Below are 18,648 nucleotides of genomic sequence, written 5' to 3'. Positions count from 1 at the left end.
CTGTACCAGCCTGTACCAGCCTGTACCAGACAGGAAAACAGAGAGGAGGGAGTGGAGGGTGGACACACTGAAACGGAACAAAAACAGCTTCAATTATTTTATGTGAGCAACAAAAGCCCGTCAAACTGAAAGATAGTCTCATCTGAGTCATGGACACGCAAGTGGATTTAAACATGTTGAACGTGACACCGATTCCTCCCCCACCCTCCAGAAACACCACAGCCTCTAACAGCCTTTCACGTTCTCTCACAAAATCTGATCGGTTGACTGGAGAGCAACGTCCTGGCTCTTATTCTGAAAGTTCCCAGCCCTTCCTGTCACGTCTCTTTGCTGCTTCCCTACTAAGGCTCTCATCCTGCGGACGAAGTCCTCCACCTCTGCACTGGACTGCAGCTGGTGATGTAGTCCTGGTTCTAGTCTGGAGGTCCTGCACCAGAACCAGAACCTGCAACAGGTGGAGAACTGGTTCCTAAACCACTAACTAACCAGCTCACCTGAGCAGGACAGACTGGTCAGCAAGGCCGTGTTTGTGAGAAAGGAAGCATGAGACAGGAAGGGCTGGATCTTTCAAAATAAAAGCAATCAGACTGTCCGGTGAAGTAAAAGTAGAAGGTGCTGTTCTCTGGCAGATTAAATAATGAAATTTTGTAAAATATTAAAAAAAAACAAAAACATAAGCATGGAAAGGACTAAACTCAGTCCTCATACACACCTGGACTTCAGCAACGTCCCACTGCCTGAGGACGCAAATGGACCAAATCAGACAGCAGTGACCAATCTGCCCCGGCACGAGCCCCCCAATCAGGCCGGAGAAGAAGCGAGCGAGCGAGCGAGCATTCCTGAGAACAGAGGACGTCTGTCTCTCTTTGGCCGGACGCCCTCAGCCCCGTCCTCACCTCACTGCTTCACCAGGGCTCTGCGTGGATGGTAAAGTGAGGCTCCCACCGCTCTCTGAAATTCAGCCAATGACCCTCCACATCCAGCTCGCACAACACCTGCAGCTTTCTTTCTGTGCTGCAGAAGCAAACCTACATCCGCAAACCTACATCCGCTGACGAGGAAACCAAACACAGGCACCCAACCTGACTTCCACAGCACCCTCACAGATAACACCAGCCTTATTAAGGACAACAAAGACGAGCTTCAGGGAAAGCTTTGACTTCAAAATAAATCAGAAAAATACAAAACAAGTCCAATGGTTCCTTCTCCAAAAAGATAAACACTAGTAGTTCTCAGAGAAAACTCACTTCTCCTGCAGAGCCTCACTCATCTTATCTCTTCATTTGGGTCTGAGGTCTGAGAGCCGAACACACAGCAAGGGGAGCTGCATCTTAAAGGTGGAGAGCACTCAGAGTCTGGAGCCCTGATGTGAAACTCTTACAGGTGAGAAAACTTTCCACAAACACGCCAGACACGCATGTGCAGCTGAACCGTGACCATGTGCAGGAAACTGCAGATGCAGCAATGAGTCACATCCAACCAGCCACCGACCGCGGTCACTTCACCACGCCGTGGGACTCCAAGGCAGTCCTGATGTCATCAGATGAAACATCTAGCACCCGAGAGCCGGCTGCCCTGTGAACAGCTCTCACTGAAAGGTGACAAATTCTGTCTCACCTGCACAGGTGTGATCAGAGCGGCAGCAACAAGGAAGGGGAGTGTTCTGTGTCCTCGTGCCTGCTGCACAGGTAATGCAGCTCCTCCACACCTGCTGCGTCTGCCAGCAGCATCAGGAGGAGTAGACGCCGGGACCAGACCAGCATCCACTCCACAGTGTGAGGAGGCACAGGAGGAGCACGGGGGACCTCCAGCGGCTCCTCGTCTGACTGAGATCTCCCAGACAGACCCTGTGATGGTGGCGTGAGGGCGTGACGCCCTTTAGTGGGACCTGCGCTCGCATCCAAACTACGCTCTTTGTAAGACTCAACATTCACAGCAACTGCATCGTAACTTTATTCACAGAAATTCAATCAGATAAATGAATTCTGGGCACCAGTTTACTCCGCGGGTGAGCTGGCGACCGTGTGATCCATGGCCAGGAAGCCGGGTATGAGTCCGACCCCCCCCCCCACTGTGCCTCCTGTCTGTTTCCATCCGATACAGTCTATTAAAAAATAATAAATGAACAAGTAAAATTTAAAATATTGCGACTCTGCTTTGATGGAGCCACCACTCTCTCTGGAGCAATGCCCCGCCCACAGACATGTCTGATTGGAAGGCAAACGCAGGTAAACATTAAACAGGTAAACTTCTCCAAATTTTTCCTGCTGAAACTGCAGAACCACGACTCTGTCCACAGCAGTGAGACAAACCAGCACAAGGTCACGCTGAAAATAGTCTAATAATAATGCAGCGACTCACAGTGAAGGCCGACAGGCTGCTGGGAGGGCGGGGTCACATCTTAACACCGCCCACATTCACAAGAAACTCAAATATTTAGGACAGAAATCCCCCAAAACAAGAGCAGAGAACTACAAATTTACAAGAAACACATACCATGAATTAATTCGTTTTTTCATAAAGGTATGACTTTTTCTAAACTCAAATATCAAAATAATAAAAAATGGAAAAAATTCAAATATTGACAAAAAACGTTACTTTAAAAAATGTAAAATAAAACACAAAAAGATCCCAAAAAATTCCCTCCAAAAATGACTAAAATGTACAAATATTTATGAGGAAAATGTAAACTTAAAAAAATCTATTTACCAAAAAAGAATTAATAAAATTGTGGGGCAAAAAATAAAAGCAAAGAAATTCAAAAACAGATTAGGAAAAAAGTAACTATTTACTGAATGCCCGTCACACATGTTTGTTTGTTTAAAAAAAACAACAAATAAATGAAGAATAAAGCCCAAAAAAAAGCGCACAAAACATGACTGGGAACATATATGCGGGGTAAAAACAAACAAACAAACAAACAAGAGAGAAAAAATAAAGAAACCCCAAACGCTGAGAGGACTGCGTGAGGAGGCCGGGCTGGGCTTGTCCCTCACACCGACTGAAGGTTTGAATCCGAGCCGCCCACTGCCACTGAGTCCTCGGTAATCTCGGACCTGATAAGGCTCCATTCAAAAACACATTTCCTTCCACGGCAGTCACGGGGAGCGGCAGGGAACAGGAAATGAACGCTTTATTTCTCTGTACAAGGAAATAAGAAGCTCACTGTAAATACAGCTTCCTGTAGTTTGACAGGTTGTCCAGCACTCAGGTTAACTTCAGCAGGACTACGCGGCGGCGTTTTAGTAAAAATGGCGCTTTTAGTCGCTGCTGAGGTGGAATAACTGAAATAAAGATAAGCTGAGCGGTGTATGCAGGTACCTCTCCCCCAGCCTGGAGTTTGTCTCACTGACAGCTGGCTAACCTTAGCTCACTCTCGAGCCTCTCTGCGTTTTCCTGCTTCTCTCACCCGAGCGACAGGGCTCCGGGGCGGACCGGCTCCGTTCACGGCCTAAACTCGGACACCTGGGTCGGTTTGGCCCGTCAGCGAGCCGCCCTGCTCGGAGAAACGCACTTTATTCGAGCCTAGCGTTAGCTGCTAGCTGCTAGCGGCACCTGTTGATAACAAAGCCACTTGAGAGCGAACAGAAAGCGCTGGAAGCCTCACCTGCTTCAGCGCGACCTCGGCCTCTGTCTCACGACTCAATCCCCCGGGAAATTGCCGGGTCACAGCACCGCTCTGAGCCCTATCCGCCACTCGCTTCGCGGACTTTCTGTCGGTGATTCTCCGTTTCTCTGGCAAAGTTGCTGCTCGGACACCACCGGAGACCTCCCCTCCTCTTCCTCACTGTCATTCCCAGCTCCAGAGAGGGGGCGGGGCCAGCGAGCCACCAGCTAGATAACACGGTGACGCTGATTGGACGCGCCTATGAAAGGAATTTGGGGTCAGCCAATGAGACACGCCGCTACATGGAATGCAGCACAGCGAGGTTAGCGTTAAAAGTAAAGCAGGGGCTTCCCCAGGATTTTTAACAGGGGGCCAAGAACACCAACATGGGGGGTTCTGATCATAAATAAATAAAGAGTTATTTAAAGTCTTCAGGTGAGTACAAGTCATAGTCTTCCGTACCCTGTCTTGGATGTATGCAGCTCGTTGGACTGCTGTCTGCTTCAAACAACCACACGGGGAAAATAAAGTTATCCTCTACCTCGCTCGTTGTTTACTCTGAGTGATGTCAGTTTCATGACATCACTCATAAATGTGATCTGTTCAGTCAGCTGTGCTGTGTTTAACTTCTGCCTGCTGTGATTATCTTCGTGCATCATCAGTGACTCACTGTGAGGAATGTAATTCGATGAGAATGTGCGGACAGGTGGGATAAAAGCTGCAGATTCAGTAAATCACTTTTTGGCACCCAGTCTGGCTCAGAGAATGGTGGTCGTGCTCACTCAGAGAAATAATGACAAATACCACAGACTTCCAAAATAAAAGTCCTATTGTACATCAAATGTACCCAAATAGATTATTGGATTGTAACTGAGACAGTCATGTGTTCTACACTTGAATGGTCTCCATGGGTTTGATCATTTTGTTGTTCTAGCCTTCCCAGTGCATTTCAGATCCAGTTTAACAATCTATTATTTGTTTCTCAGAGCGTCGATGGTTTGGCACCGCCTTACCCGACAAACCGTTTGAAACCCTTCAGTTCTACCACAGAACTGAGGCACTGCTGCTCCTGGAGATTCAGAGATCCAGGTTTGAAAGCAGAGGCGATGGAGCCTTCTCAGGGGTGGCTGCTAAACTTAGCTTTTCACATTAGAGCTGCCCGAACTCTAAGTCACTATAAACAAAAAACAACTGCTCTCAGGTCTGTTAGAGCCGCACACCCCGGCTTTTATTATGCAGCCACAGTCTTTACTCGTAATTTGTAGTCTGTATTCAATGTTGATTTAGTGATTGTTTTATACAGTGTACATTTGGTATAAGTTGCAATGCAACATGCAATAAAACTAACCTTTGACTTTAGAGTAAGGCCGTCAGCGAGGGTCTGCTGCAGAAACACTTCAGTACTAAAAGCAGGTTAATCAGTAACTTTCAGGACATAACGAGCTCTCCAGCCGGAGCAGGTGAATCATGTGAAACGCTGCAGCTGGTCTGAACGTTTCTCAGGACTGTGTGATCTGCAGCAGAGCCAGAGTGAGGCCGGATGCAGTAAAGCACTTCCTAACAGGGATGAAAACATCCACACATTCCTGATGTCGGATTATTTTTATTTCCAGACATGAAAAATGAGGTCAGCTCATCATCATCATCACCACATCGGTCGGTCGTTGTGTTCAATCAAAAGACAAATTAAATGAATATTCTGCATGTTAAGAAAGAATCTGAAACTACATTTCCCATGATGCACAGAACAGCCGACTAACCCTGCAGATAGAATCTGAGGGGGCGGAGCTTCATGTCAGAAACTACAACAAAACGTCCTCACGCGCAGCTTCAGAGTCTGTTTTTACAGCGCCGGAGGATCTGCTGGACCAGCACGGCCCGGCCTGGCCCAGGTTCAGGGTCAGCGCGGCTGTCCCAGCAGGCCAGCTTTAGCTGCCAGAGCCTCGTTCTGCTGGATGTGATACTCCTGGAAACGCATGGAGATCCTCTGAGTCATCTTCAGGTACTTCTGCAGGCACGACTCGGAGCAGCTCGACTGAAACACAAACGGCTGTGAGGATTTTATCCAGATGTTCCTTCACTTACATGTTTCCGTCATCCAATCATCTTTTTTTACCTCCTCGGGCTTCACGTCTCTTGTGGTGAAGTCTCGGACGCAGTCCATGAAGCAGTTCTCCGTCACCTTGTTGTACGTCCCCAGAAACTCCTTAAACTGAACACAGGAAACAGACACGGCTCAGAAAACGGCTGCAGAGCAGCAACTCAGCAAAAAAATCTGAGAGACGGCCGAGAAGGATCCGAGGTTCAGGTCTGGGAAGAAATTTCCTCAAACAGGTTTTAACCTCCGTCCTCTCGCTGCTTCAGGCACGCTCAGTTTTAGAAATAAAAAAAAAATATGATTCAACTACAGGTGGAGCTCATAAGTAGAACCGTTAGTGCAATTTCTGGCATTAGATTTACATGTGTGCTGGGGAGCTGTTCCTTTTGTTCACTAAAGCACATTTGTGAAGGAATATAAAAAAAAAAAAGTCTACTGCTCTGAAAAAGTAAATGTTCAGCGAAGTGCAGCACAGAAGCTCCCGTTCATAAAACAGTATTACAAAGAATAGTGTATTTGTCATAAATAAGCCCTTCAATATTCTTTTTCAAAAACTTTTAACCATTTTGTTTTTTTATTTTCTTCTGTTTTCATTTCCTGAAGTTTCACCTTTTTCCATTCATTTACCTCCCTTTTTACGAACTTGCTTTTCATTTCAGATATTCATTTCTTAACTATAATTTTTCATAATGCCATATAATATTTTCTAGTTTCATTTGATTTATTTTTATTTAATTTATTTTCATTTATAAATGGTAAATGGCCTGTATTTGTATAGCGCTTTACACTACATTCAGTCATCCATCCATTCACACACTGGTGATAACAAGCTACACTGTAGCCACAGCTGCACTGGGGTGCACTGACAGAAGCGAAATGAACAAATTCCTTGATCAGGAAGGCTGGCTCTGTGGTCGGCATGAAGCTGGACACTCTGGTGACAGTGGCAAAGAAAAGGACACTTAAAAAAAACAAAAAAAAAACTGCTGGACATTATGGACAATGCTGGGCATCCTCTGCACACGGCCATAAACAACCAGAAGAGTCTGTTCAGTGACAGGTTGCTTCTCCCAAAGACAAGAACCAACAGACTTAAAAACTCCTTTGTCCCACACACCATCAAACTGTTTAACTCCTCTCTGGAGGACAAAGGAGGGGGGAACAACTAAGCTGTAGTGCCTCTTCACTTCACTGTGCAATACCGTTTGTGCAATACTTTTTGTTAATAGCCAGCGGTGCAATAGACCTCAATACTTGAAATGTGCAATTCACTTGTATTTTTTTTTTTTTATTTATTCTATTTATCCCCTTCGTATATTTTATTTATATTTTATCTTTTATGTGTGTGTGTATTATATATAATATATATTATATATATATATATATATATATATATATATATATTAGAGATGGCACGATACCACTTTTTTATGTCCGATACCGATACCGATATCATAAATTTGGATATCTGCCGATACCGATATGAATCCGATATAGTGTTTTTTAATCAACAAAACTGTTTTTTAAATATCTTGCTGCATTTTGCAAGTCTGCAAGTTCATACTCAAGTTTAAAACAACAACTACACTAAAGCTATTCTGTTATACCTGTATGCAAAAAAAAAAATTTCATAGTTCAGCAATACTGATCAATCTAATAAACTTAAACCTACACCATCATCCCTATTCTGGTATTTTAAAGAGTACTTAGCGTAAATATTAAGCAACCTAACTAATAGGGTTCCAACTCCCAGCAACAACAAAAATAAATAAATAAAAAATAGGGAACCACCCCTCACGCGCCACCTCATGATGCTTAATCGACGTAATCAACCTTAATTTGATGCAGTGTGAAAAAAAATGCACAGAAATCAATTATTTTTCAAGAAATTTTAAATAGATTCAACATCTTTCTTCAACAAAATTGCAGACTGCACAGATGGTACCTTCCCAAAGTAAAAAGTACTATAGCTTACTAGGGTATATATATTAGACTTAATAGTCACTATATACAGTAATTGACTTCTATTCATTTTGCATCAAATTAAAACTTTGGGTGTCAGATAATTATTTATTAAAAGCTCGACATTTTAAATGAGAATAAGAAAGAAAAGTATGTCTTAGGGCATGAACAGTGAAAAGGGGGCACAATCGGCCCCCCTGGCTAAACTTTGCTAGATCCGCCCCTGCACAGTTACCAGCCGTCAGCTACGTAGAAAAAGATCCTGGTGTAGAAAGTAATATTAAATAAATTCTAACAACAGCTTATCAAGCTTAAACGTGCTGCTGTTGTTCAGCCGCTGGTTTCGCTCTTTCTGGTGCGAAGTGGGCCAAAAACAAAGACGGACTCGCGACAGAAAAGCTGATCAGCTGATCATTTAAGCAGTTTCACGATTGAAGTAGCAGCCGGAGAGCGAGAGGCAGTCGCTCGTTAAGCTTAGCGTGGGAATGCTTTACAAACATTCAGAGATGGACTTACACCTTGCTTTACTTCTCTCGGGGATAACTTTGTCGGAGATGAAAGTGCAGATGCAGGTTGCTAGCGAAGCTCCACATGCTATCCAGACCACCGACAGGTCCCGCATGCCACAGCCGCTCTATCACGTGATGCAACTGCTCCACTGCTAACGTTCTGAGGTGAGTTACGGCGTGTTGCAAGTTTTGTGAGGTGCTTTCGTGATATTTAATGGATCGGATTACATTTTTTATTTTTCTCCGATATCCGATCCAGTAATTTAGGTCAGTATCGGACCGATACCGATACGTAATATCGGATCGGTCCATCTCTAATATATATATATATATATTTATTTATTTATTTTTTTTTTTTTTTCTGCTCACGCTCTGTAACTTCTGTCAGTGCTGTGCCGAGGGATTAATAAGGTTTTATCTTATCTTAAATACTTTATCTTTGAAGTTACTTTTATCATACGTTCTAATTTACGTGCTTAATTTTTTACTTTAAAAACATTTCATGATCCTATCTCTCAATTATACGGTTTCATTTATTTATTATTTATGTGCATTGCTTTTAGCTACTCTTTAAAGGAATTTTTCATTTCTAAATTAAAACTAATTACTTTCTTGTCCCCTCATGTATTGGTCCCAATAAGCTGGCACAGTGTTCTGGCATTGACGGTATTTGAGTTTGTTTTGATTGATTCTGTTTTTATCTATTTATTTTTACCTACGGGTCTGTCGCTCTCTCCTTTTTTGTCCCTCACAGGCCTCCTTGCTGTATATCTGTGAAGGTTCTCAGTCATCCAGGTCATCGTAGTCTAAGGAGTACTCATTCGAGAAGCTAACCCAGAACTGAAGAAGCTTCTCAGACGAGAGGTGAAATGTAGTGATGGGTAGATGAGGCCTCGTGAAGCGTTTCAGCACATTCCCCAAACTGTATCGACACTGCGTCGGCACAGTTTTGCTCCATACTGACACCTGCTGGACCTTAAATATCATTACAGGAAACTTACTTGAGACTCACAACAGACACTGATTCAATGACCTAGTCATACTTGTACACTGTAAGGTATTGTACTTTCCATGGAATCATTTTATATCTTCTATATTACAAATATTGTAGACATCTTTAAAATATATTATGAATGACATTATGTGAAAATTAAAATGAAAGTATTGTGAATGTAATATTACCCATTTAAATGTATTTGACTCAGAGTTTATTATAAATTTCTATTCAGAAAAATAGGTTTATCCAATGTTTTTGCATTCAGTCTATTGCGTTTTTTGTTTTTAAACACACCATTTCCCCAGCTTTGGAAAACTCACAGGAACAGATACAGCTGGGGTAAACAGAAACTGTAAAGCCAGGTGGAAAAGGTTCTGATAAGATGTCTTCCTATTCCCTCAGTACGTTACACTCTCTCTCCACAATACTAAGGGGTTGGCAGTCCTTTATAATAAAATTCAGGACTGCCTGGTCCAGAGCAGTCTTCCTAGATGCTTGATTTGAAAATAATAAAACACATTAATTTTAAAAAAAAAAATGATGATAAAGATGTTTAGTGTCTATATAGGCCTACCAGTGTTCATTCTCGGTGTGTTTGTCTCCTCATTTTCATGTTTGGCTCTGTAATGCCTAAACACTGAGGATGTGCTTTTGTTTGTGTAAGAAAGCTCCGCAGAACAGATGCAACATTTATCCTGCATCAAATGAAATAAATAATTTAAACTTCAAGTCACATTGCTGTTTTTCCTGTTCTGATAGATTACACTGAAACAAAGACAGACAAACTATTACCTTATTTGCAGTTAAAAGATCAAAATGATCCCACACAGCAGAAACATTGATGTGTTTTGTTTTTTAGTCTTTGCGAGAGTAATTTTGTGGTTTTTTTTGGTGGCGACTCATTCCGTTGGCAGATACGGTACCTTTTAAACACGGTTTGGCGCGTTGGCAATGAGCGATACAGCAGCTGTATCGATCACGTGACTTTTTCTTAAAGCGACGCACGCACCGATACAGGCATCGCTAGCTTGATACATGCGTCGGTGTTGCTGGACCCATCACTAGTGAAATGTCTTCCAGCAACCTAAAGAAGTCCAGACGCTTTTCTTTCCAAGCCCCTTCGACTCCTTGCTGTATAGTTCAGTGCGTGCTTTCTATGGACCCTGGAGGCCACAGTAACCGGACTTTGTGCCTCTGAATTCTGAGCCTCTTTTCTCAGAGTCGACATGAAAACTCTTGGGGTCACTTACCTGTTTGATCTGGTCGGACTCGGACACCTGGACCGCCATGATTCGGACTCTGTGGGAGGAGAAGGGTGTGGGAGGGGAAACAGGGCGACAATTAGCAGTAATGCTAACATACCAGACTCCATTCATAAATCCTCCATTTTTAGCGCACTTCGTGGTCCGCCTCTTTTAAAGCTCCTCCGGCGCTCACGTGTTATTCTTTCAATGTGACCTTACAGGTGTACCGTTCAGCTTAGGTTGGCTGGTTTAGTAACGCTTCAGATAGCAGAGGTTACCTGGGCTTTAGTGACATGATGAACAAACCTACCTGATAAAACAGCACTTTAAACGGACTGCTGCTGCTAACGGCTATCGGCTAGCCCGGTTAGCGCCGTGTTCCCGCCCTGTGATGAGGGTCCCTCTGTTCTCCTGGGGATGTTCTTCTTCAGCCTCCCGAGCAGCAGCGCTCAGTTTCCCTTTACAGCAGAAGGAGGACAGTTTTTATTCCACCTGAGCTCCGAGCTGCCTGAGGGGAACCTCCGAGTGACGGACTGAAGGACGCATGCGCACAGAGCAGCAGATCCTCTCCGATATTTTTGCGACTTTTCATCTAAATTAAAAAGAAAAAAACCACATGAGGCTTACATTAAGCTTAACATTCAGCTATTAATTAATAATTTTAAACTCAAAACACAAATAAAAATTTACATTTGAGAGAAAAATGTCACGAATGTTCAGGTCAGAAACCGAAACTTACCGAAGAGCAACAAAAGTTCTGTGACTGGTGTTCCGACCTCCAAATATAATCGCATTAAACTAAATCTAAACTTCATCAGTAAGTCCTTCTATAAAGGCAAACCATCTTCAATCATAATTTCTCCTGAACCAGTCCAACTTTACAGGGTCGTTTCAAACACATTTCAGAAAAACATAGAGTTCTCTCAAGCAGTAAAATGCACTCTGACAAAGAAGCTGTTTTCACAACTGCAGCTTCCAGAACGAGTGAGACGAGTGTTTCAAGTATTTATGAATGATGTCCCAAACTCATGGCACATTCAAAAGTCGTTCAAATACGTAAAAACCAAAGATCAAGAATCCATTGTTATGTGAAGAGACTGTCGTGGTTCAAATTTGAGGTGAGAGACAAATGACTGCAAAGTCCCATTCAGGTGCGTCAAAACAGGATTTTATTGAAAAACATATGGGGGGAAGTCGAGCACGATCACCCAAAAAGCATCGAACTTCTCCGAACAATAGTTGGGGTGTGATACTTATAGACATGATGACCATGGTGACATGCGTCACTACAGATGAAAAACAACATGCATGTTCCAGTAATTCTATCTTAGGAGATATTACAAAAAGAACAGTTCCTTCCGATGTTCGTCCACCTAACAGATGCATCCTGTTATTACACTCTTACACTGGACTTATCAGAACTAAACTGTCACGTATGCAGGTACACAGCATTTGCAATCAGTTCCCTCAGGCAGACTATGTGTCTGTGTTGTTAACCTGACCCCCCTCTACGTCCTCTGTTACCAGGCAAACTTCAATGCAGGAGGCTGCTGAATGCACACAGGCTATATGTAGTAAATTATACGGTAAACATGTAGGCAACCTTTCAATAGCTGAACTTTGCTCCATTGATCGGCCAGACATCGCGCTGCCCGTAGCTTCAAACCATTAATTAATTTGACCGAGCTTCAACCCTTTAATTATGCAATATGTGTATAACATGATTACAGTTGCACCTGCAATGAAAGATTATGTGCTTATGCTAACACCTGAAATACGGACTTTAATATAACCTCACCAGTTTCCATAAATGTGTCAATGAAATGATAATAATGATACATCATAAGTGATGCAATGGTAATAATGATTATGAATAGTCACAGATTATGAATGTAAAATAATATTTCATCTCGACAAGACCTCTGGTTCTTTTGGTTTTTTTATATTGTTACATTATAATTTTATTTAAGTTCATTCATTATGTTTTTATTTGTTATTTAATTGAGTTAAAATTCGTTTGAATACATTTTTTCAGTCATTTTCGCACTCATTGATTTTTCTATGATAGAGGTGTACTGTCCAGTTTTCGGCTAATAAATAAAATTTTAATTTGCTGTGTTTACTTTGTTTCTCAATGCCGTTTGTTCTTCTTCGTGTTTTGATTTTGAAGCGGAGTTTTTTCAGCATCCTGTCTGGAGCGGAAGCCGGAAGTTCGGTTGTTTGTTGTCAGCAACAGTTGCTGTGTTTGAACATTTTCTATTTTCTGTCGTATTTTCTGTGGGGTTTTTTCCTGGCGTCTCGTTGGGGTGTAAATTATTTTAACTCTCTCCTCGCCTCCCGCGACGCTGACCGCCGCCTTCCTCCGACCTTTACCCGGCCAGCGGCGGGTTTTAGAGCCGGAGCGGGAAGTCTGGACGAAGTTAGCTTCCATGCTAACAGTGCAGCTTTAAATAAGCTTTATTAACACTGTAGGCAAACAGCGTCATGTCTGCTCCGGCTGCACTCAGTCCGGATCAGTCCTTCTGCAGCTCAGAAACCGGGGACGTTTTAATCCGCTCCACACGAGTCCTCCACCCGGACCGGACCGGTCCCGGAGGCGGACCCGGATCCGTCCAGATAACCGTCCGAAAACTGCGGGACTTTCGTCCACCTACTCTGACCGAACTGAGACAGAATAAGCAGCGGCGGCGGAGTCCCAGACAGAACTCGGATATCGCTGCTTCACATCGGTCAGCAGCGTACTTAAAGCCCCGTAAGATCTTCGGAGGAGGAGACGGAAAACTCGCTGAGGCGATGGACACAGGTGGGGGGGGTAATATAATACCTGGCAGATGTGTTCATTATTTTAAAACGTGCCCAGACTGAAGGTGTGTCCGTGCATCAGGGTGTGGGGGAGTTTGTGAGGGTCATGGAAGAAATCCAGAAACTTTGGATAAAGTCATAGCTGCTCACGTGACTCACAGCTGCGTGGAGCTGTGCCGTTCACTTTAGCTCAGGGTGAGGTTTAAAAGCCAGCAGCACAGAGAAACACTGAGGTAGGAGTAGGGTTAGTTCACTAAAACTAGCTGTGTCGGCACATTTCAGTTCACTAAAGTAAAAATTCTTAGTCGTAGTCTTTTAAATAACAATTAAAAACTCAAACTGAAATGAACGTGGAAAATAAAATAGGATAAAAATATAGTGTAAATCTTTGTTGGTTTGAAATAATTCTGGGACATCGTGACTGACGAGATTTTAATGGACATCTTTGAGGCTGAGGGTCGCTGTTCAGTGTCATAGATCGTGCCTGTGACACACACCCTCTATACAGCAATACAGGTCACAATAACGTTCAAAAACAAAACTCTAATAACTCTGCTACACCTAAAGCCATTAAACCAGACGGTCCTTTAAAAGCAGTGAAGATCGCATTTCAGCCAACAATCAGCAGCCTCGCGTTACAGATACGTCTCTAGACGTTAGACCAGGGCCCTATTTCAGGAAGCCGGTTTAGTGCAAACTCTGAGTAAGTATACCCTGAGTTAACGAAAATTCTGGGTTTTCGGTTTCACAAAGCGAGTTTAGATTAATTCTGAGTGAGTCACTATGACGACACACTCCGTGAAGCTAACCTGCCCCCTAGCAGGTTTACTTCAACTAACCCTGACTTTCTCCGCCTCTTTGTCGGAAACCTGACTGTAGGAAGTGTCAGACATGGTAAATGGCCTGCATTTGTATAGCGCTTTTCTAGTCCCTAAGGACCCCAAAGCGCTTCACACTACATTCAGTCATTCACCCATTCACACACAGGTGCCCTGGGGCGCACTGACAGAGGCGAGGCTGCCGGACACTGGCGCCACCGGGCCCTCTGACCACCACCAGTAGGCAAACACGGGGTTAGTATCTTGCCCAAGGATATTTGGCATGCAGCCAGGAGGCAGCCTGGGATCGAACCACCGACCTTCTGATTAGTGGCTGACCTGCTCTGCCACCTGAGCTACAGCCACCCCAGATGTTATCCCTGGAGTGGCGTGCCCCTTCCTTGAAGAGCCAGTAGATTAAGCCCAAATTCTCCGCAGAGCTCTCTGCCGGGAGAGAGTGATTAGAGCGCGTTTGGACATTTTATCATTTCCTGATGATTTTCTGTGTGAACGTTACCGTTTTTCAGCACAATCTATAATTTATTTGAATAACATCCTCAGGCCTAATATTGCTCATGTGACACATCGCTCTCTCAGTTCTGTACATATTATTTGTATTGCACTTCGGTTTTTTGCAAACGGGAGCTTTCTGTATAATATTGGTGACGCTGAGCACGTTTCCAAGGCTACCGTCTGTCGGGCAGTCAGGAATGTTACAGTTGCACTGAAACGTCTCCTGTACTCGTTTGTGGTGTTCCCCGGTCATAGACCCACAAGATTTATCAAAGAGGGATGCCACAAAATTGCAGGTAGCAGGATGAACAAACTTAATTCATGATGTGGTGATACTTGAACTACTACTTAAATTTTACATTTATTCTCACGGTTCCCAGGCGTGATTGGCTGTACAGATGGCACTCACATTCCAATCATTGCTCCTTCAGTAAATGAAGGAGACTATGTGAACAGGAAGTCTTTCCACAGCATTAATGTACAGGTACATAGTTCCCTGTAGCATTTCAAACTAACAAATTATTTCATTATAGTAATGGATGCTAATTTGTGTTCTCTGCACTGTGAAGATCATATGTGATGCTGCCAACATTATCACAAATGTGGAAGCCAACTGCTCAGCCTCTGTGAGTGGTGGTGGTGGAGGACCCCCACCTGTTTTTCGGGCCTCCGCTTTTTTTCTGTTGGCTATAACGGGTCACATTTGAGCATACAGAGTAAGCAAATATGTACTTGTAATGTGCTCAGATAATTTCAATAAGTGCTTACAGAAAGAAAATTAATGTAGCCTCTAACTGCAATTGATTTACATCGGCCCATTGCGGAAGGTGCAAGATTGATAAGGAGAGTTCTCAGAATTCAGCGTATATTGCGGGACAGACAGGATCCTTTAGCTCAGCGCGACAGTGTGCTCATAGAGAGATATCGATTTTCCCGTGAGGGTATTATTTACTTAACCAACTTGTTGACGAGGGGGTGCAGGACCACCACCTGTCTTTTTTTGCTCTGCCCTTTTCTTGGTTGCTGTTATGAACAAACAAACAGATTATTTCAGGGTCTCTTTCCAAGAGACTAAAAGCAATATAAGTGATAAATATTACCATTCTGTAGAATATTCTTATATTTCACTTTTACTTGTTCCCATGTTCTAGTGGGTCCTGTTGTGGCTCTAATGTGAAAGAGGATATAATGTAAATATAATAAATTTACCCTACCGCCTACTGGTGTTGGCCAGAGGGGCCGATGGCGCGATATGGCAGCCTGGCTTCTGTCAGTCTGCCCCAGGGCAGCTGTGGCTACAACCGTAGCTGCCTCCACCAGTGTGTGAATGTGAGAGTGAATGAATAGTGGCATTGTAAAGCGCTTTGGGTGCCTTGAAAAGCGCTATATAATCCAATCCATTATTATTATTATTATTAAATTACTTACGAGTTTAATTTGTCAGCAACTTTCTGCCAGCCCTCTCTCCTTGCTTTTGCAGCCTTTGCAGTGTTCCCTTGCGTTTTAATTAAACTCTGAAACTCCTGAAATCCCTCAATCAAGAGTTCTTGCTCTGCTGCCGAAAAATACCGAGCGCGCTCCTTCGACATTTTCGCCGACCAATCAAAGGGTTGCCGATCAATGTTTCTACTATCGATGCGTAGCCCCTGTTATAGCCACCCAGTGATCTCACATTACTTCATCCAGCTGTACTAATCGTCAACAACAGGTGTGTTCGGAGAACCGGAATAGCGAGCTCAAAGTTGGCGCGATGATTTGATCTTGGATGTAGTAAGCGAGGTACGAAGAACGGACCCCAGGGGTGGGCAATCTCAGTCCACGAGGGCCGGTGTCCCTGCAGGTTTTAGATGTGTCCTCGAACCAACACAGCTGATTTAAATGGCTAAATTAGCTCCTCAACATGTCCTGAAGTTCTCCAGAGGCCTGGTAATGAACTAATCATGTGATTCAGGTGTGTTGACCCAAGGTGAGATCTAAAACCTGCAGGGACACCGGCCCTCGTGGACTGAGATTGTCCACCCCTGCGTTAGACAGAATTTCTTCACACATGATCGTAAAAAGATCAAAATTCATATTTTTTGTATTTTAGTTTGACTCGGTGTGAGAGTGAGCCTCCGAGACTCTCACACCTCTCACCATAATTAATCAATTCAATTTGAGTCGTAAAAGGTTCTGTGTTTATCTTTAATCATCACAATACTGACTCCACCTCTGCTTGCATCATCAGGTGACGACGTCCTTACGTCACGGTTTGCGTCTGGGGGTCGAGGAGTCGTGCTGGCGGCTTTGAAGCAGCGGTGAGTGAAACGTGTTTCCTCAGACTTGCTACAGGTTGCTCATAAAAACACATCTCATCTTATCTGTGATGCTCAGCTCTCACAGCGCCCCCCGCAGGAGGGAGGTCAAAGTTCACTTCTTGGACCCGATGCCGCTCCACTCTGCGGGAAACCCCCCGGACGCCCCTGCTCTGAGCTCCCGGGATGCAGCGAAGGATGCTGGGGTCCAGATGGAGATGCCGCTGTCCTCTGGTGACCTGGGAGATGCCAGTAGCACAGCCGCCGCCGCTGCCACTGCAGCTTTGGCAGCTGCTGCTCCTCTCTTCAAGGTGAGTACAGCTGATAGATCGATTCAGCCCGTACACATGTTTATTTCTGCTTTTTCCACATGTGAGTCTCTGGGACTGACTCACTGCTGCCTCTGCTGGACATCAGAGGAACTGCAGCTAATGTTTAGCACCTCTGTTTGTGTTTGTTTACAGGCTCAGTCTGATATGGAGGCTCGAGTGGCTCAGCTGGCTGACGGCATCCAGAAGCTGCTGCAAGCTGACAGGTAAACTGTGTGCACCTGTCGTCTCGTTATGCTGAAAACAAAAACAATAAGAGGAAAATAATTCTGTGTTATAAAAAGTCACTTTAAATGAAGTGGAGATGTGACATCACTGTGACATCACCGTGTCATCAGGGAGGGTGGGGACAGAGGGCGGAGCATGAGCCAGCAGACACTGCAGCACCTGGAGATGCTGCAGTGCCAGCAGGTGCAGCTGCAGGTGAGTACACCTTTAATGATGTCACCGTGCTGAACAATAGCAGTAGGGCGTGTCAGACGTGTTATCCAATCAAAGAAAATGTAAAACCTGGGAATTGTAGGAATAAAGATGCGACGCCTCCTGCGTCTCTTTCTAAACTTTCATTGGCACTTCTCTCCTCCAATCAGAGCCAGCTGCTGGAATCAGCCCTCAGGATAGCGAGCGGCCATGCTTCAGACCCGCCGACGCACCTGCAGGTCACACACCTGGATGCTGCAGGTAAGCACACAGCAGTTTGTGTTGGTCAACATGAGGTGCGTCCTGTGAGACCTGACATCAGCTCAGTGGGTCAGCCTGGAGCTTACACACATCGGTACAGGGGAGGTCACAGGAAGGTGGAGTTTGCAGTGTGCTACCAATCAGAAACATGGACAGGTGTACCAACAGCAGAGCAGATGCATGTTTGTGCTGTGTACTGTTCCGACCCACACATGACATTTTGAATTATTTAGCAAACAATAGATTATAAATATCAACCTGTTTGTCTGCCTGATAAACACCTGAAACATAATTGTTTCAAAAATGCTGTAAAAAAAATAAAATCATTTTCTTTTTTCATCCAGTAACTGAAAAATCTTCCAATATTTTTTTCATTTTATGGCTGATTTAAAAACACATTGTTTGGACTTAAAGTGCAGAAATACAGAGAATTTTTTGAGCTCTTAAAATGATAAAAATGTTATTTGTTTGTGTATAACAAACAATGATAAACAAATAACTAAGTTTTGGACTGTCAGCCCTGAGGTGTTATGAGGAAGGTGAACCAGCAGGTGGCAGCAGTGTGTGTGTGTGTGTGTGTCAGTACTGCAGGCAATCCGGTTGTTCAGTGATGACGAGACGAATCCTACTTCCGGGTCTAAAGTAGTCTGCGTTTAACCTAATTTTAAACATTACTTTAATCATGTTTTATGTTACATAAAATTGATTAGTGGATCACTTAACAAAAAGGCTATGAAAACTATTACTATTTGTAGTAATTACAAATTATTTGAATGTTTGTAATTCTTTGTATT

At 43.8% G+C, this 18,648-nt stretch overlaps 2 protein-coding genes across 4 annotated transcripts in view; one reads left to right on the top strand and one right to left on the bottom strand.

Annotated features, from left to right (window-relative positions):
* Positions 1-5,194: 5,194 nt before the first annotated feature.
* Positions 5,195-10,792, bottom strand: timm9 (translocase of inner mitochondrial membrane 9 homolog; the record flags this gene model as incomplete). The annotated part of the gene is given in 4 exon segments (XM_005947496.3): positions 5,195-5,642; positions 5,724-5,819; positions 10,424-10,472; positions 10,728-10,792. Coding segments are annotated over 3 exon segments (270 nt in total). The 3' UTR covers positions 5,195-5,507.
* Positions 10,793-12,609: 1,817 nt separating this feature from the next.
* The window catches only part of kiaa0586 (KIAA0586 ortholog), a 9,568-nt gene continuing 3,529 nt past the window's right edge, over positions 12,610-18,648 (top strand). For 2 of the 3 annotated variants that reach the window (XM_005947494.3, XM_005947493.3), the window contains exons 1-6: positions 12,610-13,220; positions 16,778-16,847; positions 16,924-17,155; positions 17,309-17,379; positions 17,512-17,596; positions 17,764-17,854. In XM_005947494.3, coding sequence (XP_005947556.1) covers positions 12,902-13,220; positions 16,778-16,847; positions 16,924-17,155; positions 17,309-17,379; positions 17,512-17,596; positions 17,764-17,854 — 868 coding nt within the window. In that variant the 5' untranslated portion in view covers positions 12,610-12,901. Of the gene's footprint in view, positions 13,221-16,777; positions 16,848-16,923; positions 17,156-17,308; positions 17,380-17,511; positions 17,597-17,763; positions 18,643-18,648 lie in introns of those variants that run through there. The other variant, XM_042213424.1, reaches the window with a different exon arrangement.

Source organism: Haplochromis burtoni, unplaced genomic scaffold (assembly GCF_018398535.1).
Source record: "Haplochromis burtoni strain Fernald_Lab_line unplaced genomic scaffold, NCSU_Asbu1 Contig_442, whole genome shotgun sequence".
Classification (NCBI taxonomy): Eukaryota; Metazoa; Chordata; class Actinopteri; order Cichliformes; family Cichlidae; genus Haplochromis; species Haplochromis burtoni.
The sequence above is the reverse complement of the archived record's forward strand: the minus strand, read 5'-3'. Positions and strand labels throughout refer to the sequence as shown.